This window comes from Monodon monoceros, unplaced genomic scaffold (genome assembly GCF_005190385.1).
Source record: "Monodon monoceros isolate NGI ecotype Baffin Bay Population unplaced genomic scaffold, NGI_Narwhal_1 Super_Scaffold_2, whole genome shotgun sequence".
NCBI classification, from domain to species: domain Eukaryota; kingdom Metazoa; phylum Chordata; class Mammalia; order Artiodactyla; family Monodontidae; genus Monodon; species Monodon monoceros.
Window position 1 is genome coordinate 61,566,379 of NW_021703776.1, and position 27,241 is coordinate 61,593,619.

A 27,241-nucleotide genomic window follows, 5' to 3' on the forward strand; every position below is an offset into this window, starting at 1 on the left:
CAATGGTGATAGTTTTATTTCTATAATGATATGAGTGAAAAGGCACAAAATGATATGTAGTGGCAAGTTTACTATCCTGCAAGCTCTAGAAATCCATCTACCATTGTTTTTAAGGCAATATCTGTTGAAATCCTACTCTGAACATTTTTGTGTCTCTGCTCATAGTAAACATGTTGTATCATTTTTGAGTTAAGTTTGCAATAAAGATTAATAAGTTAGTGTTTCAGTTTTTCTGTAACAACAACAACAAAACCTTTTTCTGTGCATGAAGTGCATGCATAAAATGAGCGGAAGTTCCACAGACTTTTGGACTCTTCTGTTCTTATGTATAAGTCTCTTGATGTTTCCTGTCTGCCTTTTTGACTACCTGTACAGCTGTTTTTCATGTGTTTTTCAGACTTGGAGAAAGACCAAGTATTTTTGACAGCTGTATGCTGAACTGCAATGTATGCTTGGCCACAGGTCACGTTTGCATTTCTTCGCTTGTATTTTTACTCAGTGTGTAAAAGAAATACGAGCATAGAGAGATTCAGAAAACATGTAGCATGCTGAGTAATGGTAGTCTTCTTCACCACTTACTCTGCTACATAGATTCCAGAGGAAGAAAAAGACAGCAGAAAAATGGAGGAAATGGTATTCAGAACTACCCTCCATGGGGCCCTTGTTGCTATAATAATGAATGATGGAAAATGCTCTGGGTTATGCATGGTGGAAAAAACTGAGCACAGGGACACACACACACACACACACACACACACACACACACACACTCTGCTACAGACCATTTTAATGAACAGACTATAATTTAGTAAAGAAAAGTGTTAATCTAGCAGTCAGTTCAACATGTAATTGATTACCAATTTATGCATCATGTTAAAGCTTTGTCTATATGATATGTTAACACCAGGAAATGAGACACACTTCTTAATAAATATTCATCTCATGAGGCTGCCATAATGGAACTTTCCTGCCTCCACCCACCCATCCCCACAGGTACAAAAGTTTTTCATTGCCTTTGAAAATGAAAAATACTGATTTCCAAAGTTCTTTCAAAATGATTTTGGTAGGTCCTTTGTCAGTTTGTTCCTAGATCTTTCAAATAGTATTTCAAATCACAATGCTTATTTTTCTGTCATCATGGTTATGATTAATGAGATAAACATCCAGATTTTAAATTCTGATGAAATCTCCACCCTTCCTAGTTATTTCAACTTTAAAAGATATTTTTTTCCCTGTATTATTTAGGCATAATTTTTGAGGGAACATCACTTAGCTATTGTCATCTTTTCAATCTGTTGCTTTTACATTTCATACCCTCAAGTTGGTAGAACTTGATCCATTGTATTGGATCAAATCTAATTGCCTCTGTATCTTTTTCTAATATGTTCTTTTTCTCTTGCAGAAATTTCCTCTGCTTTTACCTTTGATCTCTTTTCATTCTACTTATCCTTCTCAGTCTAGGTATCCTTCTCAACTGAGAGGTAGGATACATCCTACCTCTCCCATGAAACCTTTCCCAGGAAGTTCACTGTAATGAGGCTCTTTGATTTTCTATAGTGCTTGGTCAGTTTCACATCATTTAGATTTTATATGTTAACTTACATTATTTTAAAAAAAGTGGATCCAGTGCAGTAAAATGGAGTCAGATTCTGACTTGAGTACTAGCTGTCATTTTTTAATTCTTTGACATTAGACAAATTATTTAAGCTCTGTGGGTTTCAGTCTTCTCATGTGTAAAATGGGACTATTGTTATTAAAGATTATAGCTATATGCTACATAAGTGTTTAGCACAAAGGCAGGAATATAACAGGTGCTCAGTCAGTGGCAGTAGTAGTTATTTGCTGTTGTTCTATATTTCTTACAGCTCCTAATATAATACTGAGCATGTGGTAAAGACTCTTTGAGTATGGTTCATGGCTAGGTCATTTAAATAGCTCCTGGAATCCCATTGCTTTTATGAAATCTTCCTGTTGGCTCTGTTCTATTAGAACTACAGAACTTTCATGGCTTCTCTGGACTGTTCTTTCTGTTCTCATTATCAGTAAGGGGAGCCTTTGGTATGTATTCTGAAGTGGCTTCCAATACAGTGATTTGAAGGATTTATTTATTTATTTTTGAGTAATGTTTTGGATTGATCCCTACATTTTTCTAATCGTCAGTGGCTAGGATTGTAATAAATAAAGCATTTTTCATGGACTTAAAATGCAGTATGTGAATTGCATATAATAAAGCCTCAGCCAATCTGAGCTGCAGATGAATAAAGTATTTTGCCTAGCTTACTTCAGCTCAACAGACATTTATTAATGTATCTCCTATGTGCCAGGCATTTTCTAATCGTTGGATTTACAGAGATGAATAAGATATACCTTCTTGCCGTTGAGTTTAAGCTAGGGATAATGAGAGACACAAAAACAGATAATTTCAATCAGTGATTAGTTGTAAGATGACGGTAAGGATGGGGCTCTGTGGGATCACAGATGGAGGGTAATTGAAGGGAAAGAGAAGATTTCTGGGAAGACGAGCTTCAGTCTGTGATGTCTCTCAGAGGACAAATGGGTTGATGCACTTGATTCAGGGACAGAGAGCCAACTCAGCTTCAATATTTATGAGAATTTATTGCCTATAAAGTCCATGGATAGGTTTGGCTCCAAGTGCGGCTTGATGCACTGGCTTAAACAGTGTCTTCCATGGCCCTCTTAACTACACCCTTGTAAAAGCCTAATGGCTTCTGTGATTCCAGATCTTATCCTCCTCACATATTACTCCCCAGGGGGAAGAGTAAGTTTTTCTTTAGTTTCAGCTCAGTTTAGGGATTTAGTTTCTTTCATTGGCTGTAAATTATAACCATCCCTTAACTAATCACTGTGACTAGTGGGATACTAATTAGTTTATATAAGTCAGGGCCTACCTACTCTCAAGCTTAGAATGAAGTCAGTCTCATTCAAGCCTCATGGCTAAAGATGGGAGGAGAGGGCAATGGATGACCAGGAGGCATCCAGCAAATGTTCACTATCCCAGGGGAAGAAAAGTGTAAGAAGTTTTTTGGAAAGGAAATAACATAAGCAAAAGCAAGGAAGTATGCACCACTACAATGTATGTGGGAAACAGCAAGTAGTTAAACATTAATACAACATTTAGTATGAGACTTAGAAAATAATTATAAAATAATAATGCGATGCAGTATTTAACACCTGCTGGATCTAGTTTCCGTACATTACTTAATTTAATTCTCACAACAGCTAACTAAGTTAGGTACACCATCTTGCAGATAAGGAAACTTGAGCCCAAATTCACCACTAATAATTGGTTGAACTGGACTCAAACTCAGATTATCTGACTCTAGAGGCAGCCCATGTGGGGTTATATCTCCCCTATATTGCTAGAGTTTCAGGAAATAAGACTTCATATATCATGCTAAGGAGCCAAGTGTTCTCTGGGGCTCAAGTTTTCTTCAAGCTCTAGCTCTTTGTCATACCATGCGAAAGCAGTAGTTCTCAAACTTTAGCATGCATCCAATAGCCTCTAGGGCTTGTTAAAACCTAGACTTGGGCCTTATCATCATAGTTTCTGATTCCATAGGTATAGAGTGGGACCCTAGGATTTGCATTTCTAAGAATTTCCTAGACAATGCTGATGCTGGTGGTCTGGGAACCACACTTTGAGGACGACTTCTTTAAGGTCTTTGGGAGACTGGAAGATTTGTCGTTCAGAGACATTCAACATATTGAAATGAACTCAAATTTTATTGTACTTCTGCTTGGAAGTATACATGCCTTGACCTCACATTCTTTAATAATACAGAGAGTATATTTTGGTTACAGTAATATCCTCCCCCATAGGTCAAGGTCATTGCATGTGTTTCATTGATTGGATTTCTTCTGTCTCTGATTCTTAACTTATTAAGATTAGATTTATTGCTCTCCTCCTAAGTCCTGCTCAATTTACTAGTGCTCAGTTCCCTCCTTGGTGGTTAAAAAAGTGCATTTGTATACTAAAGGAATATATTTGAACACTTTGTTTACATTTTTATTGTGAAAAAATTTAAATATCAGAACAAGTAACATGAATGTCCATTTTTCCACCATTTAGATGTAAATGTATATATTGTAAATGTATATACATATATAAATGTATATACATGTATACACACACTTTTTTTCTTTTGATGAACCATTTGAAAGTAAGTTATAGATCTTATGCCACTTCACTCATAACTATTGCAGAACACATTTCCTGATAAGAACATTCTCATATGTAATCACAATACCATAATTACACTTAAGAAAATTAAAAATAATTTCCTAATGTTATCTAGCATGCAGTCACATTCCAATTTCCCCAGTTGTCCCAATGTCTTCTATATCTGATTGTTTTTTGGTATCAGGATCCAATCAAGTGAAATTAAATTTTAAGAGTCAGTAAAGCTGGATGGATCTTTATGCTCAGATAAGTTCTGTGTTATTTAAGATATAAGTTTCATTGCTTTAATAAAGACCAAACTTAATTAAGGAAGATGTTTGTTTCTGTCAGATTTAACCACCTGGAGATAAAGTGGTCCAGGACTGGTAGGCAGCTCTGTTGTTCTCAATATGTGGCTTCTATCTTTGAGGCCAAGATAGCTGTTCCAGCCCTACCACCATGCTGGGAAGAGGGGAAGGGAGTGCATACTCAGTCCTTTTAAGGGTAAGTCTGGGTGTTGCACATATCACCCTGCTCCCATCTCATTGGCGAGAAAGTACTCATATGATGTATCTGTCACAGAGGCCTGGAGATACAGGCTTTATTCTAACTGAATGGCCATGAGTCTAGTGATAATTCAAGTCCCAAAAGAAAGAGTGGCTCTTAGGGGGAGCCGTTAGCATCTCGGCCACAAGTTTGTTTTTGCAAATGACTAAACTATGCTAAACTGTATTAAATCCATTTAATAGCTACTAGTACATTATAATATGACATTTCTCTTTTTGAGATATATAGGGCTAGTAATTGCTTCTAAGCTGAGCCCTGACTGTTACTCTTTTTTGAATTATTTGATATATATTTTATAGATTTCCTGTTGTCTTCTTTTTTGTTGGGGCATAGCTGTCACTGCTCACAGCTATCAGTGTTTTCATACCTTTTCTAATTTGCTATTTTCTTTTCTCTGGGCTGGGGAAGCAGGTAATGATAACCATTATAATGATGCTATGATTTCTTGTGTTTTATGTGTGCTACACAGTGTTAGAGACTATTAAATCTTATCTCTAACTTTGGAGCTCTTAGGCAAATATACTCATTTTATAAACAAGGAGGCTGAAGCTCCTGGAATATCAGTAACTTGTTTATGAGAACTGCAACTGTTCGAACCATAATTAAAATAAGAATCGATGCCCTGAGTGAGACCTGGGAATCCTACCTGTAAAAAGTTTGCATGATTTTCATTACAAAGTCTTTGCAGCATCTATTTTGACTATTTAGAGGCATATTTATACTTTTTCATTTTTGCTTGGTACAGACAGGAGGATTGCTATATAGTTAAATTCTGGATAGATGAGGTACTCTTTGTCTGAATATATCTCTGTGAATACACTCGTACAGCAAGTATATACATACAGCATCCATGCAAACTCATATCTTGTTTTATGAAAACTTAAATAAGCATAGTAGATAAAGAATAGATTTAAAAAGCTTAAAACAATGACTGAAAAACCTACTATGCCTTATAAAAGAATTTGAGCTTTGAGGGGATACTCTTCAAAACAGCATTAACATGAACAATCCCTTTCTCTCTAGCGATCCCAGAGTGGTTCAGATGTGTATTTTGTGAATATATGCTAAGACAGTATTCAACCTGAAACATCTCTGAGACTATTTAAAGTTGTTAAATGTATTGAATCAATTAAGATGGGATAGAGTATGTTGCAGTAATAAGCACCCCAAAGGTCTCAGTTTGTTTTCTTTTTAAAAAAACTCCTTTGGCAACACATTTTCATTTTTAAAAATTGCCCTTATATCCATACTCAGATACAATAATAAGACTACCATCCATTTCTATGCAATTTAATTTCTTTTTGAGCAAAGTATTCTTTAAATTTCAAAATTTAGGGTTAACTGTATTGGCACTGATATCCAAGGTAAAATAGAATAGTTACTACACGACTTACTGTATATGGTAAGTATGGGTTAGAGATGACAAATTAATTAGAAGATTGACCTTTTGTTTATTCTCTTAATGAGTAGCTTAATTTTTCTTTGACATCCTTCTTCCCTATATAATAGATTATAGGATACACTAATCACATTAGCAGAACATGAAAAGTTATAGCCACTAGATCTTTCTCAGATTAGGGATACTATACTGTACCATAGAAATCATCATCATTATCATCATCTCAGTATATTTTAAGAACTGTGAATTTTGTAGTTAATGTTTACAGACTAATAGTAGAAGACACTTCAAAATCAATCGATAGTTTAGGGCAATCAGTGACTAGCGTTATTCGGTATTAGTCATTTTCTCTCCCAACAGTGCTCAACACTGATTTGTATAAAACTGGTGCTTAATACATGTCTATGGATTTGGTCTGCTGTGTTTGACTGATGTCTAAGTCATTTGAAAGTATGGGGCTGACATACTATGAAGAAGAGAAGGCATCGTGTAGAACCGTTTATATTTCTGATTTTGGAAAAAATGATATCTTGCAGAGTCATGATTGTTCTCAGGTATTCTCTTGAGCTACGGATTTTAGCTCAAATAAATGAAAATAAATGTATTTAAAACTATAGACATATTATGAATAATGAAAAAATTGGGAAATGTGTAGATAGTGATATACAATAATCTTATAGCTTCATCAGTTTGAGATTTAAAATTTAAACTGCCCATTTTGTCCCTTGGGGAAAAAGTTAACTGACATATTTGTGGTGAATAGTGATAAAATCATTACATTCATAAAAAGAATAAGTTACCTAATTTCCTCTAATTCTTCTTTAGGTCGCGATTTAATTTGTATCCAGTCTATGGATGGAATGCTGATGGTGTTTGAGCAGGAGAGCTATGCTTTTGGAAGATTTCTCCCTGGTTCTCTTTTACCTGGCCCTCTTGCTTACAGTTCCCGTACAGATTCCTTCATTACTGTTTCATCCTGCCGACAAGTGGAAAGTTACAAGTAAGTTTGGATCTTGAATCTTTGGAATCATGTTTTTTTATGTGTATGCTGCTGATAATTTCTTATCCACAAAGAGCTTGAATATTGCAAATGAAAAAGAGAGTGGTTTCTCTGATAAAATGTAATTGTGGTGACTTAGAGGATATCATTTACATATCATAAAACATTTGAAAGGCAGTATAGTGCACAGATTGAGAGGAAGGATTTGGAGAGAGGCACACCTGGATTGGAGTCCTGATTTTGCTACTCACAGCTGTTTGATGGTCAGTGTCCTTATCCTGAATGTAAAGGAGGTAATAACATCTATTTCGACAAATTTGTTAAAAGAATTAAGTGTATGTCAAGTTACCACCCCATAGAAAATGCTCAATAATTATTGCGATTGTTCCTTGAATTATAAATAATAAAACACAGTCTGAGTGAAAAAAAGCCAGGTACAAATACATATATAGAATGATTTTATAACAAAAAAAGAATGTATATGACATAGGAAGAATACTGGCAAGAAATACAAGTGTGTTTATGAATGTTTTTAAAAGAACAGCTTACAGAAGTGAAGTATGAAAATGACCCTATGAAAACAGCTTATACTTTTTTCTAGAAATTCATATTGATTTTGGTGAATTGTGTTTCAGAGAGACCGTTTTCTTCTCTACCAGCTAAATTTCAATAAAAATTATGGTTTTGAGTTTTTGGAGGCTGTGTTTTTTATTGGAAGGGAGAATGGGAAAAAAAGTAAAAATCCATTCTGGGAAAAGAAATAGACTTGGAGAATTATAATATTTTAAGTAACTTTATTGTTGTTATCTTACTGATGGCAGCATTTAGAACTTTAAACATCTAAGCAACACTTCATTATAGCCTTTCAGTATTATTTTTGGCCACATGATTTTTCCCAAGGCAGGAAGAAAATATAAATTCATCAGGCAACAGATGTAAATTTTTGCCTTCAAGTTTTATTATTGTGTATATTGCAAGTTAATGTAGTTTTCTCTTAATAAGTGACAATCTACATTCTGAGAATTATTGTTAAGGCATTGAGGATTTAAAACTCTGAAAATAAGCAAATGTTTGTGAGTAAGCAGAAGTTAACTGATGGAGGTAGTGTATCATTATGTCATATTCATCCTACAACTCCTATGGCGCTTGTCCAAAGGAGATGAGTGAGTTGTGGCATTGCTACTGATAATAAATAAAATATCATAATTATTATGAGAAGCTGGGAAAAATACCTGTATAATTCATTCAATCCTGCCAAAACTTAAGCAATATTGAGAAGATCTGCTTTTCACCTTTCCACCCAGTTCTTGCCAAGTAGGGTGATACTAGCAGTGTTACACTGGGGTCATGATACAAAGATGTGAATGTTCCATGACTTACTCTTTGAAATATGGGAATAGGAATTAATTTGGTAATAACTCTAGGAGTGATTGGATGAGAAAACAATGTGTAGGTTTCTTTAATGTGAAGGTTTAATCTCACAGAAACTCATACTGTTTTAACTGTGGTAATTCTCCAACATACTGATCTATTAAATTCATCTCCATCTAAGACTAAAAAAGTGCACACTTTATTTATTATGTCAATCTTTTAAAATGGTAAAAATGCATGGGATATGTGATTATTGTGAAATGATGACAATCAAGAGGGTTTATAACATTGAGTAGTATGTTGTATTTATATATACTTTCAACTTTAATAGATTAAATGGTAATCACAGATGTAATTTAGGATGGGAGAAAGCAGGAAAACTGTAAGTTTGGTTTTTGGAGCCTTCATTAAATCTATTTATAATCAGTTAAAAATATAATCAGTTAATAGAAAAGGCTTTTAAGACATAATTCATTTTCATTTTTGATATTGATGTTTAATTACTTTAAAAACAGATCAACTATGTTCAAATAGGAACTAGAGAAGGCTATGAGTCTCAAACTTTAGTGTGCATAAGAATCATCTGAGCATCCTTTTATGAAGTGCACATTTGCACGTTCTTAATCCCCAACCCCTTAGATTTTGATTTAGTAGGTTTGGGGAAAAGACCAAGAAATCATCACAAATACACACCCCAGGTGATTCTAATTCAGGACATACTTTGAGTGTTGTTTTTCTTTTGAAGTGAGAGTTTTTTTTTTTTTTTTTTGGTAGAGGAGGGGCTTTGGGCCATTCCCTTGGCCACATTTGTACAAACTTTGGATCATCTTTTATTCTCTTTTTCTTTCCTTTGCTTGTCAGAATTATATAGTCAGTAAATCGTGGTCTTTCTACCTTTTTTTTTTTCTCTTATTCAGCCCTTGCTTCCCATTCCCACTGGCATTCAGACCTTTATCTTTTCACTTGGATTTCTGTTTGTTTGTTTGTTTGTTTTTAACCTCTAATGTAGACTTTGAAGGGCCTTTCTCATAGCTATTCTTTTAAAACACCTCTTTAAGCCAGAATAATTTTTGTTGTCCATTAAAAAATCTAAATCTTCTCATATGACATTCAGTGCTCTTTATGCTCCAGTCCCATTTTACCTCTGTTAAGTGAACTTTCAGATTTGGAAGGAACTTTTAAAATTAACTGGTTTAAATATCCTCCTTTTTTTAACCTCCTAGATATATTATTGCCCAACACACTGATTTTTGCCCAATATCATATTTGCTTTTTGTATTGTGCTAAAATGTTCCAGAGTATGTCTTACATTATCAGGTTCCTGAGAGCAGAATCTGTTTTAAATACCTGTTCACTAAAGGAATAATTCAGTTCATTGGTTCAGTCATTCATTCAGCAAACATTTTTCAAGAGGCTTCTCTGTGCCACACACTGTGCAAAGCACTGGAGATGCAAAGCCAGATAAGACCTGTCTCTTGTCCTCCAGCAGTATGCCAGCAAGTGGGTAGCAAGTCAATCAGCTACTTCAGTTCATTGTGATACTGGCTATGGCAGCACTGTGCACAGGAAACTGAGAAGCCTAGAGGTGATACCTTTAAATAAGAGTTGAATGTAAGGAGGCTCCCGGAAGAAGTATACTTGCCAGGAGTTTTATCTTTCTCCCCTGTTTGCTATACACTTTCCCCTGTACCCCTACAGTGGCTCCTAATATTAATACATTGCTAAGTAGACAATAGTCTTTAAATCAGTATTTAAAAATCTGTTTGTTGAATTTAATGGATAGTATTTTAAAAAGAGGATTGTGTTCTTCACCAGCCTTAGGCTCTTGCCAAACTGAAATATTTGGTGTTATTCATATATATTCAGAGCTTCTCTCTTTCTCTCTCCTCTTTTGCTCATGCTGTACTCTGTCTGAAATGCTCTTCCTTCCTTTTCTGTGAATGAAAATTAGGTCTGGAAGCCTCCCTGCTCCCCATTCAGATCTTGCCTGACATAGCTGTCAGTAACAACTCCTTCTTCTCAATTCACAGAGTAATTTTTCACTGCTTTCCATAAGCACTATTCATGCTTTCACTGATATGACATTTCTTGTTTTTCTCCTTGACTAGGCTAAATGTTCCTTGATAGCAGGGATTTTGTATCCCCTGAAGTGCCTAGCATTTTACCTTGCTGAAAGTAGATGTTTAACAAGATCTTAATGAAGGAATGAAAAGTTTATGAGGAAACCTTCTATTTTGTTATTGGTATCTTCCAATGAAAATGATTCTCCCAGGCATAATCAAGAATGCTTTAACTATAGCTGGAATGAATGTAGTAATGCTCTGTATCCAGAGCCTCCAATTCTAGTAGAGTTCTGCAGGTTAAGTATCAAAGTTCCCAAATCTCCTGGTACACTTTGAGGTGACAACTATTTTTCATTTGAAAATAAATGATTTTGGAGGGTTTACTTTTGTGTTCGGTGACACCTCAATCCATATTTTAGTTACTTGCTGCTGTTTTTACGATGTGATACAGAGGAGCACTAAATTATACGGTTGAGTTTGTCATTGGTGCTCCACAGGACCTGTTAAGTGTTGTGGCTATTGGTTCAAAAAGTACCACTGTTCACCTGGACTTGCTGTATCTGTGATTAGTGCCCTTTCTGTTCTGAAAAACACATGTGACACTCTTTCATTAAATCTTTTTACATTGGACCTGATTATTCTTTCAGCAGTTCCAACAAGGGAATTTTATTCTTTAGCTTATATCACGGAACACTTGAGCGATAAGAAAAAAAAATCCAAGTGTTTTCTTTATTTCAGAAATTCCAAGTCTGCTTGGAATTGTTTGGTTTTGGAAACAGATTTCCATGTACATTATTGGTCACAGTTAAGAGAATTTAAGGAAGAATCATAAAGTAAATGCTGTTGTAAGTTTGTCATCATCTAAATTTACTGTCAGTTACGTTTAGTAATAAAATACTCTTCTGAGTTGTCTTCTGGGAAGAGAATTGGTCTGGATTTAGAAATCAGGAGTCAATTTTGGCTGTGTCTGTGCCTGCTGTTTTGATGTTAATGAGGCCACTTTAGGGGTTCACTTATGCCTCACATGAAATAATAACTCTTTTTAGTTATATAAGAAGCTTCAAACAGCTCAAAATCTTTGGATATAGCAACAATCTCATTAATATCCATATCATCCTCTGGTAGGTTGGTGTCTGCAGGAAATGAATGGCCTATGTAATTAATTGCCGAAGGTTAGATCCATTTGCAGGACCAGCTCTGGACTGATGTTCTAGTCACTAGTGCATACTAATTTCTGTTACCATGAACCAGAGAGAGTAAAGCAATCTTATTTGGAGGTTGGACTATGAGGTCTAATTTTTTGGAGAGTTAGGGATTTTGAAGGTCAGTCTCAGATGGTGTTGAGATATTTGCTGCAGCTACCTACGGGATTTTTTAGCATGATTTTACAAGGCCGAGATCTTCAGCCTCCTACCCTTTTTTGTCTCATTTCCCATGACTCATTCCTCTCCGCCATGCATCTCTCCTAAACTCCTGCCATGGCCTTTCATGTCTCTTTTACTGCTGCATGCCTTTGCATGTGCTGTTTGCTTTGCCATAATGCCTTTTACCTCTTTAACAGCATGATGAGTTTTCACTCATTTTTCAAAACCTAGCTTTCTCCTCCTGAACTGATACCAAGAACATATGTATTTCCTCCACCCCAATTACCTGTTCCTGCGATCATATTCCCTTGGTATTTATATGCATACCTTCTATTAGCACAGGGCACTCTGAGTTACACTTATTTGTTTGTATATGAATCTTCACAACTACTTTGGAAGGTCCTGGTGGATATAGGTCATGTAGTAGTTTTCCCCCTTGTTAATGCTTATATGAGATCCCTACTATATGTTTATTGAATGAATGAACTTTATATACATTAAGCTTTCTTATTAACTGTAATTTTCATGAATGCATTGCAAAATCGATCTTAATTCATAGTCATTCTGCATTCACTGAAAATTGGAGGCTTTTTACAAATTAAGTATTGCTGATTGAGATAGAAGGCTTTAAGAGTTGGTATATGGGCTTCCCTGGTGCGCAGTGGTTGAGAGTCCGCCTGCCGATGCAGGGGACACGGGTTCGTGCCCCGGTCCGGGAGGATCCCACATGCCGCGGAGCAGCTAGGCCCATGAGCCATGGCCGCTGAGCCTGCGCATCCGGAGCCTGTGCTCCACAACGGGAGAGGCCACAACAGTGAGAGGCCTGCGTACTGCAAAAAAAAAAAAGAGTTGGTATATGATATTTGAATACCAGTGTAAATTTCAGTACTTGTTTAGATATTCTGCATTGCCTTTATTTATTCAGGTCCCTGATGTTTACATTATCAGACATCTTTCTTTAGACAATATGAGATGCCTGAATATATCTACCTACTAATTTTCCTCTTAGCTATCAAAGAGCAATGTAAGAAGTTTTGATTCAATAAGAGGGAAAGGCTTAATTATTTGTTGAGATGTTTTTGTTAACCTTCTAATACCTTTTCTCTGCTAAGTGTTACCTTTTGGAGAGCCTTCCCTATCTCCCCTATGTAACTAGATATGCACCAACAATAAAAGTAAGAAACTTAAAAAAAAAAAAAAAAGAGGGAAAGGAATCTATGAGCCTAAAATTTCTTCATTTTGAGTAGGATTATTACTCTAACAATACACCATAAATTAATGTGAGTAAGGGAATTTAAACTTTATTGTCTGAATCATTTCTAAATTGAATGATATTTATAAATTGTTTTTAAGAATGATTTGAGCTAAATGTTACTATTTTTTAATTTTTAACTTTAAAAAAATTTATTTTATTGAAGTATAATTGATTTACAATGTTGTGTTAAATGTTACTATTGAAATAAAAGCTTTAAAATACTTATAGAAAGTTATAATGTCTATTATTGAGAACTTATTACATACCAGATAAATTACTATGTGATTTATCTCTATGTATATATAAATCTGTATCTGTCTATGTGTTTGTCAATCTGTTAATAATTGGGCACCTAGTGTATACCAGATACTGTACTAGGCACTAAATTATTTTTTAATTCTTTTAACAATGCTTCAGTTTGAGATTATTATTCCCATTTTATAGATAAGACAGAGTGATTAATTAAAAAAAATTTTCTCAACTAGTTAATGGTTTAGCTGGGAATTAAACTCAGGTGTTCTGGGGTCCATAAATTATCTATTAATAATTTCTACTATTTCTACTACTACTTTTTTGGGGGGTTTGCAACAAGTCGTCTGGTTGCTTTGCATTATTTGTATTTTTTTCTATTTTGTGTTTTGGTGTTGGATCTTTCTTGAGTATTGTTTTTGTCACATAAACTTCTAATGGAAATGCTTTGATATGTGGCAGAGCTATTTTTCCAACATTGAATTTTGGGACATATGGTTATAATTTCTTTACCATTGCAGTTTTACATAGTCTTAAGCCACAGTATCATTCAGTATGAATTCATTACTAAATTTTACAATTTTTAAAATCAAGGGGAAGGTTATTCGTAAGGTTTGTAGATAATGTGCATTTAAAAATTTTAGCTATACTGAGATTATGTGTTTTTAAAGTTTAAAATAATTTACACTTTTTAACTATAAAGTCACTTACAATTATTCCATATCTTTTAAACAGATACCAAGTACTTGCTTTTGCAACGGATGCAGATAAAAGACAAGAGACTGAACAGCAAAAACTTGGTTCTGGAAAAAGACTAGTTGTAAGGCCTTTTAAAAATTTTAGTAATGTTATATCTAATTATAGATGTTCATTTAGAATAAGAATTTCTGGGAATAAAAATTTAAAAAACATATATTTTAGCTATTTCTCTTTTCTGTGTTAAAGTTATGTCAATGATCAAAGAATTTAGTTGGCTCTTATTGAGCAATGGAGATACATGCCTAGTCATAGTCATTATATAGCAGATTATAGAGTTGTACCACTAGAATGATAGATATCCAGATGTGGTCACTTTTAACTGAAGTGATTATAAACTAACAAAATAAAAATAGAAAAATTAAAAATTCCTTTAATAGGCAAAAAAGTTGCTACTAATAGGCATGTGAAGAAATATATAAGTAAAAGATGAAAAAATGTTCACAGTCTACAAAGATAAAGTTAGCTCAAAGACAAACGTGGATGTTTGATAACTTGAAAAAGTAGTTTGAAGAAAAATTGTTTGAATTTTATTGTTTCTGGTCTTTAATCCACTCTGAGTATATTTTTTCTATAAGGTGTGGTAAAATGTTCTAATCTCATTCTTTCACATGTAGCTGCTCAGTTTTCCCAGCACCACTTACTGAAGAGGCTGTCTTTTCTCTATGGTATATTCTTGCCTCTTTTGTCGTAGATTAATTGACCATAGGTGTGTGGGTTTATATCTGGGCTCTCTATTCTGTTCCATTGATCTATGTGTCTGTTTTTGTGCCAGTACCATGCTGTTTTGATTACAACAGCTTTGTAGTGTAGTCTGAACTCAGGGACTTACTTCCAGCTTTGTTCTTTTTCTCAGGAATTCTTTGGCAATTCAGAATCTTTTGTAGTTCCATATAAATTTTAGGATTATTTGTTCTAGTTCTGTGAAATATATCATGGGCATTTTAATAGGGATTACATTAAATCTGTAGATTGCTTTGGGTAGTATGGACATTTTAACAATATTAATTCTTCTAATCCAAGAACATAGGATATCTTTCTATTTCTTTGTATCATTTTCAAATTCCTTCATCGATGTTTTATAGTTTTTAGAGCATAGGTCTTTAACCTCCTTGGTTAAGTTTATTCCTAGGTATTTTATTCTTCTTGATGCGATTTTAAGCAAGTTTGTTTTCTTGCTTTCTCTTTCTGATAGTTCATTATTTATAGGAAAACAACAGACTGTCTATATTGATCTTGTATTCTGCAACTTTCTGAATTCATTTATTAGTTCCAGTAGTTTTTTGGTGGAGACTTTAGGGTTTTCTATATATAAAATACCATGTCATCTGCAAAGAGTGATAGTTTTACTTCTTCCCTTTCAATTTGGATATGTTTTATCTCTTTTTCTTGTTGGATTGCTGTGGCTAGGGCTTCCAATACTATGTTAAACAAGTGTGAGAGTGGGCATCCTTGTTTTGTTCCTGATTTTAGCAGAAATGCTTTTGGGTTTTCATCATTGAGTATGATGTTAGCTATGGGTTTGTCATAAATGGCCTTTATTATGTTGAGATATGCTCTCTCTATACCATCTTTGATGAGAGTTTTTATCATGAGTAGATGTGGAATTTTGTCAAATGCCTTTTCTGTGTCTATTGAGAGGATCATGTGATTTTTATCTTTCCTTTTGTTAATGTGGTGTATCACATTGATAGATTTGCAAATATTGAACCATCCTTGCATCCCTGGAATAAATCCAACTTGATCATGGTGTATGATTCTATTTATATGTTGTAGGATTCAGTTTGCTAATATTTCACTGAGGATTTTTGCATCTATATTCATCAAAAGTATTAAACTGTAATTTTCCTTTTGTGTAGTGTTTTTGTCTGGTTTTGGTATCAAGGTAAAGGTGGCCTCATAGTATGGATTTGGGAGTTTACTGTCCTCTTTAATTTCTTGGAAAAGTTTGAGAAAGATAGGTAAAATTCTTTATATTTTTGGTAGAATTCCCCTGTGAACCTGTCTGGTCTTGGACTTTTGTTTGCTGGAAATTTTTTTTAAATTGCAAATTCAATTTCACTGCTAGCGATCCATTTATGCAGATTGTCTATTTCTTCCTGATTCAATCTTGTCAGGTTGTATGTTTCTAGAAATTTGTCCATTTCTTCTAGGTTGTCCAATTTGTTGACATATAGCTGTAGTATTCTCTTATGATTTTTTGTATCTTGTGGTATTGGTTGTTATTTCTCCTCTTTCATTTCTTATTTTGTTTATTTGGGTCCTCTCTTTTCTTCTTGGTGAGCCTGGCTAAAGGTTTATCAATTTTGTTTATCTTTTCAAAAAAGTAGCTCTTGCTTTCATTGATCTTCTCTCTTATATTTTTTGTCTCTATTTTATTTATTTCCTCTCTGATCTTTATTGTTTCCTTCCTTATGCTGACTCTGGGCTTTGTTTGTTCTTCTTTTTCTAATTGCTTTAGATGGTAGGTTAGGTTGTATATTTGAGATTTATCTTGTTTCTTGAGGTGGGCCTGTGTCTATAAACTTCCCTCTCAGAATGGCTTTTGCTGCATTGCATAGATTTTGGAAAGTTGTGTTTCCATTTTCATTTGTTTTGAGGTATTTTCTGATTTCCTCTTTGATTTCCTCATTGACCAATTGGTTTTTTAGTAGTATGTTGTTTAACTTCCACATGTTTGTGCTTTTCCCATTTTTCTTTCGGTAATTGATTTCTAGTTTCATACTATTGTGTTTGGAAAAAATGCTTGGTATAATTTCTATCCTCTTAAATTTGCTGATACTTGTTTTGTGGCCCAGCATGTGATCTGTTCTGGAGACTGTTCCATGTACACTTGAAAAGAATGTGTATTCTGCTGGTTTTGGATGGAATGCCCTGTAGGTATTTATTAAGTCCAACTGGTTTATTGTGTCATTTAAGACCACTGTTGTGTTACTGATTTTCTGTCTTGATGATCTGTCCATTGATGTAAGTGGGGTTTTAAAGTCTTCTACTATTATTGTATTCTTGTCAATTTTCCCCTTTATGTCTGTTACTATTTGCTTTATATATTTAGGTGCTCCTGTACTGGGTGCATATATGTTAATGATTGTAATATCCTCTTCTTGTATTGATCCTTTTATAATGATATAGTGATATTATTATATGATATCATGTATTATATTATTATGATATTATAATGATATAATGCACTTCTTTGTCTTTTGTTATAGGCTTTGTTTTAAAGTCCATTTTGTCTGATATGAATGTTGCTATCCTTGCTGTCTTGTCGTTTCTGTTTGCATGAATGAAATATCTTTCTCCATCTCCTCACTTTTAGTCTGTGTGTGTCTTTGGCTCTGAAGTGAGTCTCTTGTAAGCAGCATACAGATGGGTCTTGTTTTTTTAATCCAATCAGACACCCTATGTCTTAAAAAATATTTTTTATTGAGGTATAGTTGATTTACACCCTATGTCTTTTGATTGGAGCATTTAGTCCACTGATATTTAAAAAAATATTGATAGGTATGTACTTATTGCCATTTTATTACTTGTTTTCCAGTTGTTTTTGTAGCTCTTCTCTGTTCATTTCTTCTTCTTTTTGTTTCTTCTCCGTGGTTTGATGATTTTCTTTAGTGGTATGCTTGTGTTCCTTTCTCTCTAATTTTTGTGTATCTGTTGTAGGTTTTTGATTTGTGGTTACCATGGGTTTCATATATGTTGACCTACAACTGTATCTACTTGTTTTAAACTGGTGGTCATTTAAGTTCAAACACATTCTAAAGATCTACATTTTTTACTCCCCTCCCCCCATATTTCGTGTTTTTGATGTTCTATTTTACACCTTCATGTTTATCCCTTAACTGTTTATTATAGTTATAGTTGCTTTTATAATTTTTTTGTCTTTTAATCTTCATAGTAGCTTATTTAAGTGGTTGATCCTCAGTCCTTACTATATATTTGTCTTTCTTAGTGGGATTTTCCCTTTCCTATAGATTTTTACTTCTTTCCCACTTAGAGAAGATGTTTTAGCATTTCTTTTAGGGTAGATTTAGTATTGATTGATGAATGCTTTTAATTTTTGCTTGTCTGAGAAGCTCTTTATCTCTCTTTCAATTATAACTGATAATCTTGCTTGGTGGAGTATCCTAGGTTGCAGGTTTTCCCCCTTTCAGCACTTGGAGTATATCATGCCACTTCCTTCTGGCCTGCAAAGTTTCTGCAGAAAAATCAGCTAGTAGTCTTATGGGGGTTCCCTTGTGTATAACTCTTTGGTTTTCTCTTGCTGCCCCTAGAACTCTGTCTTTATCTTTAATTTTTGCCGGTTTAATTATGATATGTCTTGCTGTGGATCTGTTTGGATTCATCTTCTTTGGGACCCTCTGTGTTTCCTGTATCTGTATATCCATTTCCTTCTTTAGGTTTGGGAAGTTTTCAACCATAATTTCATCCAATACATTTTCAACCCCTTTCTCTCTCTGTCTTCTCATTCTGGGGCTCCTGCGAATGTTGGTACATTTGATGTTATCTCTTAAACTGTTCTCATTTTTAAAATTTGTTTTTATTTTTGCAGTTTCTTGTTAAAATTCTCACTTTGTTCATCTTTTCTTTTCCCTAATTCAATTAGTAGTCTTATTACTAATGCTTTGAATTCTTTATCTGGTGAATTGTTTATTTTTAATTTTTTTTGTGGTACGCGGGCCTCTCACTGTTGTGGCCTCTCCTGTTGCGGAGCACAGGCTCCGGATGCGCAGGCTCAGCGGCCATGGCTCACGGGCCTAGCCACTCCACGGCACGTGGGATCTTCCCGGACCGGGGCATGAACCCATGTCCCCTGCATTGGCAGGCGGACTCTCAACCACTGCACCACCAGGGAAGCCCCATTTTTCTGTTTTCTTAGGTGTTTTCTCTTGCTCTTTCTATTGAGACCAATTCCTCTGTCTTCTCATTTTGCTTAACTTTCTCTCTTTCTATGAAATTAGGTGAAACAGTTATCTAATTCAGTGTCCTTATGTGGGAGCATCCTTGTATAGTTTGTATGTGCCCAGTGGTTTTGATGGGAGAGCTGGATTTGATGTGAACATAAGTCACATCTTTCCTCAGGGTGTGCTGGCAGCTATCACCTTGGTAGGAAGTGGGCTGGAGAAGGAAGGGCTAAGGACAGAGCCAGGTATGAGCCAAGGATTCCCCCCTCTTCAGTGGCCATCACTACCCTATCAAAGGTGGGGTCAGGTCCCAAGTTGCTGGAGCAGAAGCCCTGAGGGTGGAGTCTTTCTGGCTCTGTTCCCTTTAAGTGTGAGCCCTCCCCATTTTCAGCACTGGCACCGTTGTCGCAGAGGGGAGCAGTGCTGGAGTAGGAGTGCCTGTGCAGGCTCTTGGTATTTGAATGGGTATAGGCTGTGGTGGTCCAGCCATAGACAGAGGTTAGGCTTCTTCTGATGTGCTGCCTGTGCTGCCCCCTCCCTGGTTAGACAGTGCTTTTGGTCTTAGCTGCCTCTGTGTTTCACTGCTGAGCTCTTTCCTCAGTCATGGCAGCCTTCACTACAGTGTGGAGCTGCAATGTGAAGTAAGCAGGGCTGGAGCATTCAGTCTGCTCAGGCTGGGGCACTCACGAGGCGGTTGCAGGAAACCAGTCAGCCACCCATGAAGTTCCGATCTGCACGTTCCGCCCTGTTTTGGGAGTGAACAAGCATGTGTGCACTCCTTCCGAGCTGGATCTGGGATTCCCCCAGCCTTCCTATTAGTCCCACCTGCCCTCCAACCAGCCAAGGGGGTTTGTCTTCTCTGTGCAGGACCCCAAAGCTAGGGTGCCCAACATGTAGTTCAAATTGCTCACTTCCCAGGGAGGATCTCTGCCTGTGAAGTCTCACTTTTCCTCTGAGCCCCGTCCCTCACACAGGTCCTGACCTGATCGCTTCTCTTCCCTTTCTACCTGATTATATGTGGATCTCTCTTCCAGCCTTGGTTGTACAGGAGTCTTTCTGCCAGTTTCCTGTTAATTTTTGGTGAAAATTGTTCTACATTTGGACGTATTTTTGCTGTGTTTGATGCCGGAGGTGAGTTCTACATCCTGTGACCCTGCCATCTTGATTTCCTTCTCCAAGAGCAGAGGTCTCCTCTGTCTTCTAGCTTGCATTGTTCCCATGAGAAATCTTTCATCTTATCTTTGTCCCTTTGTATATAATGTCTTTTTTCTCTGGATGTTTTTCAGATTTTCTCTTATCACTTGTTTTGAGCAATTAGATTATGATGTGTATTGTGTAGTTTTCCTTTCTTTCATTCCTTTTTCGATGCTTAAGATTTGTTGAACTTCGTGTATCAGTGAATTTATAATTTTTATGAAATTTAGAAAATTTTTAGCTATTAATTCTTCATATATATTTTTCTGTTCTCCATCTTTTCTCCTCTCCTCTCAATTACACATACATTTAGGGTGCTTGAAGTTACCCTACAGGTCACAGATTTTCTTTTTCTTTTCAAAAATTCTTTTTTCTATATCATTTTGGATAATTTCTACTGCTATGTTTTCAAGGTCACTAATATTCTTTCTACAGTGTCTAATCTGGTATTAATTCCCATCTCGTAGAGCTTCTATCTCTACAAGTTCACTTCGGGTGATTTAAAAAATATCTTCCATGTATCTACTTAACTTTTTAAAGATAAAGAATATAGTTATAATAATTGTTTTAATGTCCTTGTTTTCTAATTCTAACATCTATATCTTTTTTTTTTTTATGTCTGATCTTATTTATATGTTACTCTTAGAACATCTCATTTTTGACTGGACTCAGACTTAGAAGTAGAAGCTCTCAGAGAGGACAGCCTCCAACTCTTGGCAATCTGTTCCTGGCGTTTTTCTTTGGCCTCCTTCATCCTCCTGGCCCAAAGTTTAGCATATTCTGCAGCCTCTTCCTTATTTTTCATAGTACACTGTTTCTTCAGAGCAATACACCGATGTTTGTCTTGCAGAACACGTGGAGTAACAAGATGCTGAATCTTGGGTGCTTTGGTCCTAGGTTTCTTACCTTCTTTGTTTAGGGGCTTTCTCACAACATATTGGTGGACATCATCTTCTTTAGAGAGATTGAAAAGTTTGCGGATTCTGCTAGCTCTTTGGAGCCCCAGGCGATGAGGTACAGTAGTATCAGTGAGTCCAGGAATATCCTTCTCCCCTTTTTTATCGATGACCAAATTGAGAACTCTCAGATTGGCATCTACAATGCAACCCCGTGCAGATTTGCCCTTTCTTTCTTCAGTCCTTCTTGGTCTGTAACAAGAATGCCCCTTACTCAGTAGCAGGTGGACTTGGCCATGGGTCAAGACACCCTGTTTCATGGGGAAACACTGTTTGTCGTTTCCACCACTGATTCGGACCACGTAACCCTTCCATTCTTCTCCCAGAGCGTCAGCAGCAACTTCCGTGGCCATACGCTTCTCATAAAAGGTAAGAAGTTTTCGTTCATCATCCACTTCAATGAGTTTCTGGCAGCCAGTGGCTGGGAAAGAGATGTTCAGCTTCATTCTGAAGTGGCCGACTGCCTCTGAGGCACCACAAAAAAGAGTCTGTATCAATTTTGAGTGAATTTCAGTTTATTTATTTATCTCCACATCATGGATCACATTTTCCTTTTTCTTTACATGCTTGGTAATTTTTTATTAGATGCCAGGATATAGTCAATTTTACTTTGTTGGGTGCTAGATATTTTTGTGTTTCTATAAATCTTCTTGAGCTTAGGCCTGGGAGACAGTTAAGTTAGTTGGAAACAGTTTGATCTTTTTGGCTCTTGCTTTTAAGTCTTGTTAGGTGGGACCAGAGCAATGCTCATTCTGGGGCTACTTATTCCCTACTCCTGAGGTAATACCCTTTGAGTGCTCTATCCACCTCCCTTTGAATTATGAGGTGTTCCAGTCTGGCTGGCGGGCACTGGCAGTATTCCAGGCCCTTTGTGAATGCTGGGCACTGTTACCGCTAATCCTTTTGGGTGGTTCTTTCCCTGGCTTTGAGTAGTTTTCTACATGAATGTGCTGATAAGTACTCAGCTGAATACTTGAGAGGATTCTTTACAGATCTCAGAGCTCTGTCCCTGTGCTGCTCTCTTTCTTTGTCATGCTGTCTTATGCACTCTAGCTGCCTTGGTTTTTCTGAACTCTTATCATCCATCTCCTCAACTCAGGGAGTCTGTTGGGCTTTGCCTGGGTTGTTTCTCCCTGTGCCATGGCCTGAAAACTCTCTCATGGCAGGAGCAATTTTACCACTCACCTCATTTATTTTCTGTTTTTAAGCGGATTGCTGTCCTTTGTTTTCTGATATCCAGTGCCTTGCAAATGGTTGTTTCATACATTTTGTTTGTGTTGTGGTTGTTTCAGATGGATGGTAGATTTTTTTCCTATTACTCTATGATGGCTGGAAATGGAAGAAATTTTAAATGATTGTTCTTAGTAAACTTCTGTGCATTTTGAGACTCATTAATTTAGGATGTGGTATATTTCCCTAAGGAGAGGTTACAGAGAGTGGCACTCAGTACCTAGTGAACTGAAAGTATTTAGTGGCAGGATCTTGGCCTGTGGCCTCAGAAACTTTGCCTATCCACTCTGAATGAATTGTCATCTCTCAGAGTCAGGGACACATCAGCCTGAGTTACAAGCACTGAAAAGTAATGCTAGAATGCTAGCCTATTATATGGTAATGAGAAATGTTAACTGTCTTAGGACTGATGTTCATGTCTTGTGTCCAGTAGAATCTTTTCATATAGGTAAACTACACTTGAACTAAGTGGCAATTGAATGATTTCTTGGTGTTGAATCTGAATTTAGATGAAGATAATCTGATGCATCTACCTATATTCACTATGCTGTCTCCCTATTCCAGATTGTTCTTATATACACACTGATTATATTTGCCTCTCTGGCTAGCCCCATTTGGATTTCATACCTTCTTCAGATATTTTAATCCTAAAGTAGACAGATTAATACCTAAATCATTTCTGGATGGCATGAAATTTATATATATATATATTTAAAAATTTTATTTTTTGGCTGCTTTGGGTCTTCATTGCTGCATGTGGGCTTTCTCTAGTTGTGGCAAGTGGGGGCTACTCTTTGTTGTGGTGCGCGGGCTTCTCATTGCAGTGGCTTCTCTTGTTGTGCAGCATGGGCTCTAGGTGCGCAGGCTTCAGTAGTTGCAGCATGAGGGCTCAGTAGTTGCGGCACGTGGGCCCTAGAGCACGCGGGCTTCAGTAGTTGCAGCACACAGGCTCAGTAGTTGTGGTGTGTGGGCTTAGTTGCTCTGCAGCATGTGGGATCTTCCCGGACCATGGATCAAAACTGTGCCCCATGCATTGGCAGGCGGATTCTTAAGCACTGCGCCACCAGGGAAGTCCATCTATCTATCTATCTATCTATCTATCTATCTATCTACCTATCTTTAATGTGACTTTTCATATCTCTTCTTTGAACTTTTATTTGTTGATTCTTGCCTCAAAGCCTAACTTTGAGGGCAATCTTACTTCCTCTTTATCCACGTACTTTTGTGCATTCCATCTCACATTGCATTTCCCTGATGATTAGTGGTGGTGAGCATTTTTTAATATACCTGTTGGCCATTTGTATGTCTTATTTTGAGAAATGTCTATTTAGGTCTTTTGCCCATTTTAAAATCAGATATTTGTTTTCTTGCTATTGAGCTGTCTGAGTTTCTTATATATTTTTGTATATTAACTCCTTACTGGCTATATGGATATATTTTTTTCCATTTCATAGATTGTCTCTTCACACAATTGATTGTTTCCTTTGCTGTGCAGAGCTTTAAAAAATATTTTTTTATTGAATAAAAGACTTTAAATTCTATAATGCTTTACAATTTTCAAAAGTTTCACACACATGATTTCATATAATCCCATAATGACCTTTTTTTTTTTTTCCCTGCAGAAGCTTTTTAGTTTGATGAAATCCCTTTTGTCTATTTTAATATTGTTGCCTGTGCTTTTGAGGTCATATCCAAAAAAATCATCGAGCTTTTCCCTATGTTTTCTTCCAATAATTTTGCAGTTTCAGTTCCTATGTTTAAGTCTTTAGTCCATTTTGAATTGATTTTTGCGTATGGTATGAGATAGGGGTTCATTTTCATTTCTCTGCATGTGGATATCAAGTTTTCCCAACACCATTTTTTGAAGAGACTGTACCATCTTGCATTGTGTGTTCTTGGTACCTTTGTCAAAGATGAGTTGACTGTAAATGCAGAGTTTTATTTCTTGGCTCCCTATTCTGTTCCACTGGTCTAGATGTTTGTTTTTTATGCCAGTTCCATGCAGTAGTTTTGTAGTATATTTTGAAATCAGGTAGTATGATGCTTCCAGCTTTGTTCTTTTTGCTCAAGATTGCTTTGGCTATTTGGAGTCTTGTGGGTTCATATGAATTTACATTTTTTTTCTATTTCTGTGAAAAATGTCATTGGAATTTTGATAGGGATTTGAATCTGTAGATCACCTTGGGTAGTAGGGACATTTTAATAATATTAATTCTTCTAATCCATGAACATGGAATATCTTTCCATTTATTTGTGCTCTTCAATTTCTTTCACCAATGTTTTATAGTTTTTGATGCACAGATCTTCACCTCCTTGATTAAACTTATATGAGTGTTTTTGAACCACTGAATAGCTAATATCATTTGGTAAAAGATGGGGCAAAAACTATTAGAGTCTACAAAATATCAGAAATAAGGTCATAGGAAAAAAAAAGTGAATGAAGGTTAGCCAATCTTTTTTTTAATTTTTAAAAAAATTTATTTATTTTGTTTATTTATTTTTGGCTCTGTTGTGTCTTTGTTGCTGCATGCGGGCTTTTTGTAGTTGTGGTGAGTGGGGGCTACTCTTCGTTGAAGTGCGCAGGCTTCTCATTGTGGTGGCTTATTTTGTTGAGGAGCACAGGCTCTAGGCACGTGGGCTTCAGTATTTGTGGTACACGGGTTCAGTAGTCGTGGCTCATGGGCTCTAGAGCGCAGGCTCAGTAGTTGTGGTGCACGGGCTTAGTTGCTCCATGGCGTGTGGGATCTTCCTGGACCAGGACTTGAACCTGTGTCCTCTGCATTGGCAGGCAGATTCTTAACCACTGCGCCATCAAGGAAGCCCAAGGTTAGCCAATCTTTATGCCTGCGTTGTTGTAAAGCATTTCTTAATTGTATTGATATGACAGTGACTAAAATGTTCTGTTTTTAGCAACTAAATTGATCATAAGTTTTCCTTTGCAGGTGGATTGGACTCTAAATATTGGAGAGCAAGCCCTTGATATATGTATTGTCTCTTTCAATCAGTCAGCATCTTCTGTTTTTGTTCTTGGTGAGAGAAACTTTTTTTGCCTTAAGGATAATGGACAAATTCGATTTATGAAGAAACTTGATTGTAGCCCAAGTTGTTTTCTCCCATATTGCTCAGGTGTGTAGAAAGATTTTCTTGTATCTCTTCCATATGTCATGACTATATTTTATACACCAAGAAAAGCCCAAATCACTCACATATATTTTAAACATTTAGGAAAATAGTTTTATACAGCACATGTAATGGAAATTTTAACTTTTAAAGTTTGAATAGAAGTGTGATATAAAGCACACATTTGGTTTTGTCAGTTATTTTACTTCAAACAAAATGACTTGTAGAATTGGCCTCAGGTATGCATTAATGCTTTCCAAGATGTGGCTGTTCAAGATGCTTCTAAGAGAACATCAGACTCTTTTACAAGCAGAATGGAGCATAGTAATGCCTAATAGAATTATTTGTCTGTAGTGAATGTCTAGTAAATATTAGCTTAAATGTGTTAAATATTAATCAAGTTCATGCTTTCTAGATAAAATACAAAAATGTTGGCCACTATCTGGTTACAGTTTTTATAGTTATATATGTAGTTTTTATATACTTATAAAATGATTTTTTTCTTTTTGATATTGGTAGCTTGTAGTTGAAAAATAATGTTTTATTACTTAAAATCTTTATGCATTAAGTCAAGACATTAGAATTAATTTGTATCATAAATCCTCTAAAAGGGATATAATATACTGTTGGAAATGATTGTTTTCTTATTATCCTCTTTTTCTGTCTTCAACCCATAGTTTCTGAAGGAACAATAAATACTTTGATTGGAAACCATAATAACATGTTGCATGTTTATCAGGATGTGACATTGAAGTGGGCCACTCAACTTCCCCACATTCCTGTAGCAGTAAGAGTGGGCTGTTTACAGTAAGTGGTTTAATTTAACAGTTTTTTTAAAAGAGTATCTTAAGGAATTCACTAGAAGTTTTATGGCAAATGATTTTATTAAAAAATGACAAGTGACATTGAATGTCTGCAATGGAGATAATTTAAAATATAAATTTTATTGGTAAAGAAGGATATAAAAAACCCTTAATTAGCACCTTTAATCATTTTTATCTAGAATCTCTAACAAGATATTCTTTATAAATTCAAGATTTCAAGAAAATAGTTTACCTGATAGATTATTTTCTTTAAAATAGAAAAGGATTTCTTCAAGCACTTAATGGATCCCATTTAGATATCACTTATTGTTGACTGTGAGAATGTTACACTTCAAAATTTGTTTCAGAACTTATTATGTCAAACAGTGCAGAATTGCTAATGATTATGTGTTCAGGACAGTTTAGATTTTAAATAGAGCCTTTTTGCATTTAAATGAAAGACAAAATTCATGTGTTAACATTAACTTTACAAAATTTATCAAAAATGAGAGAAATAGATATCTAACTGTGTAATTTTTCTAGTTTGTCAGTATATGAGGCAAGATCTTGACAAACTCTTTAGCATCTCAGATTATGTTTAGGAATTGAAAATCTCAATAAATGTATAGAAAAACAACTTTCTATAAAGCTTCATGTATCCCCAGATCTATTCAATTCTGCTTATTTAGATCATTTTATTGAACATTTAAAAACCGTATGTAGAATTCTTCAGTGATGCTTATAGCATCTGATCAATGTGGCTAATCTCTCCAATTTAAGAGGTTGAATGTGGAATATTATTGTTGAGGCTCAATGAAAGGCATTCATAT

At 35.6% G+C, this 27,241-nt stretch overlaps 1 protein-coding gene and 1 pseudogene across 5 annotated transcripts in view; one reads left to right on the top strand and one right to left on the bottom strand.

Annotated features, from left to right (window-relative positions):
* BBS9 (Bardet-Biedl syndrome 9) overlaps window positions 1-27,241 on the top strand; it is a 449,627-nt gene that overhangs the window by 88,438 nt on the left and 333,948 nt on the right. For all 5 annotated transcript variants that reach the window (XR_003795236.1, XM_029233592.1, XM_029233591.1 and 2 more), the window contains 4 exons: window positions 6,972-7,146; window positions 14,184-14,268; window positions 25,431-25,614; window positions 26,286-26,415. Coding sequence is in view for 4 of the 5 variants with exons in the window: in XM_029233592.1 (XP_029089425.1) it covers window positions 6,972-7,146; window positions 14,184-14,268; window positions 25,431-25,614; window positions 26,286-26,415 (574 nt within the window). In the remaining variant the exon portion in view is untranslated. The remainder of the gene's footprint in view (window positions 1-6,971; window positions 7,147-14,183; window positions 14,269-25,430; window positions 25,615-26,285; window positions 26,416-27,241) is intronic.
* LOC114901619 lies at window positions 20,936-21,704 on the bottom strand (annotated as a pseudogene).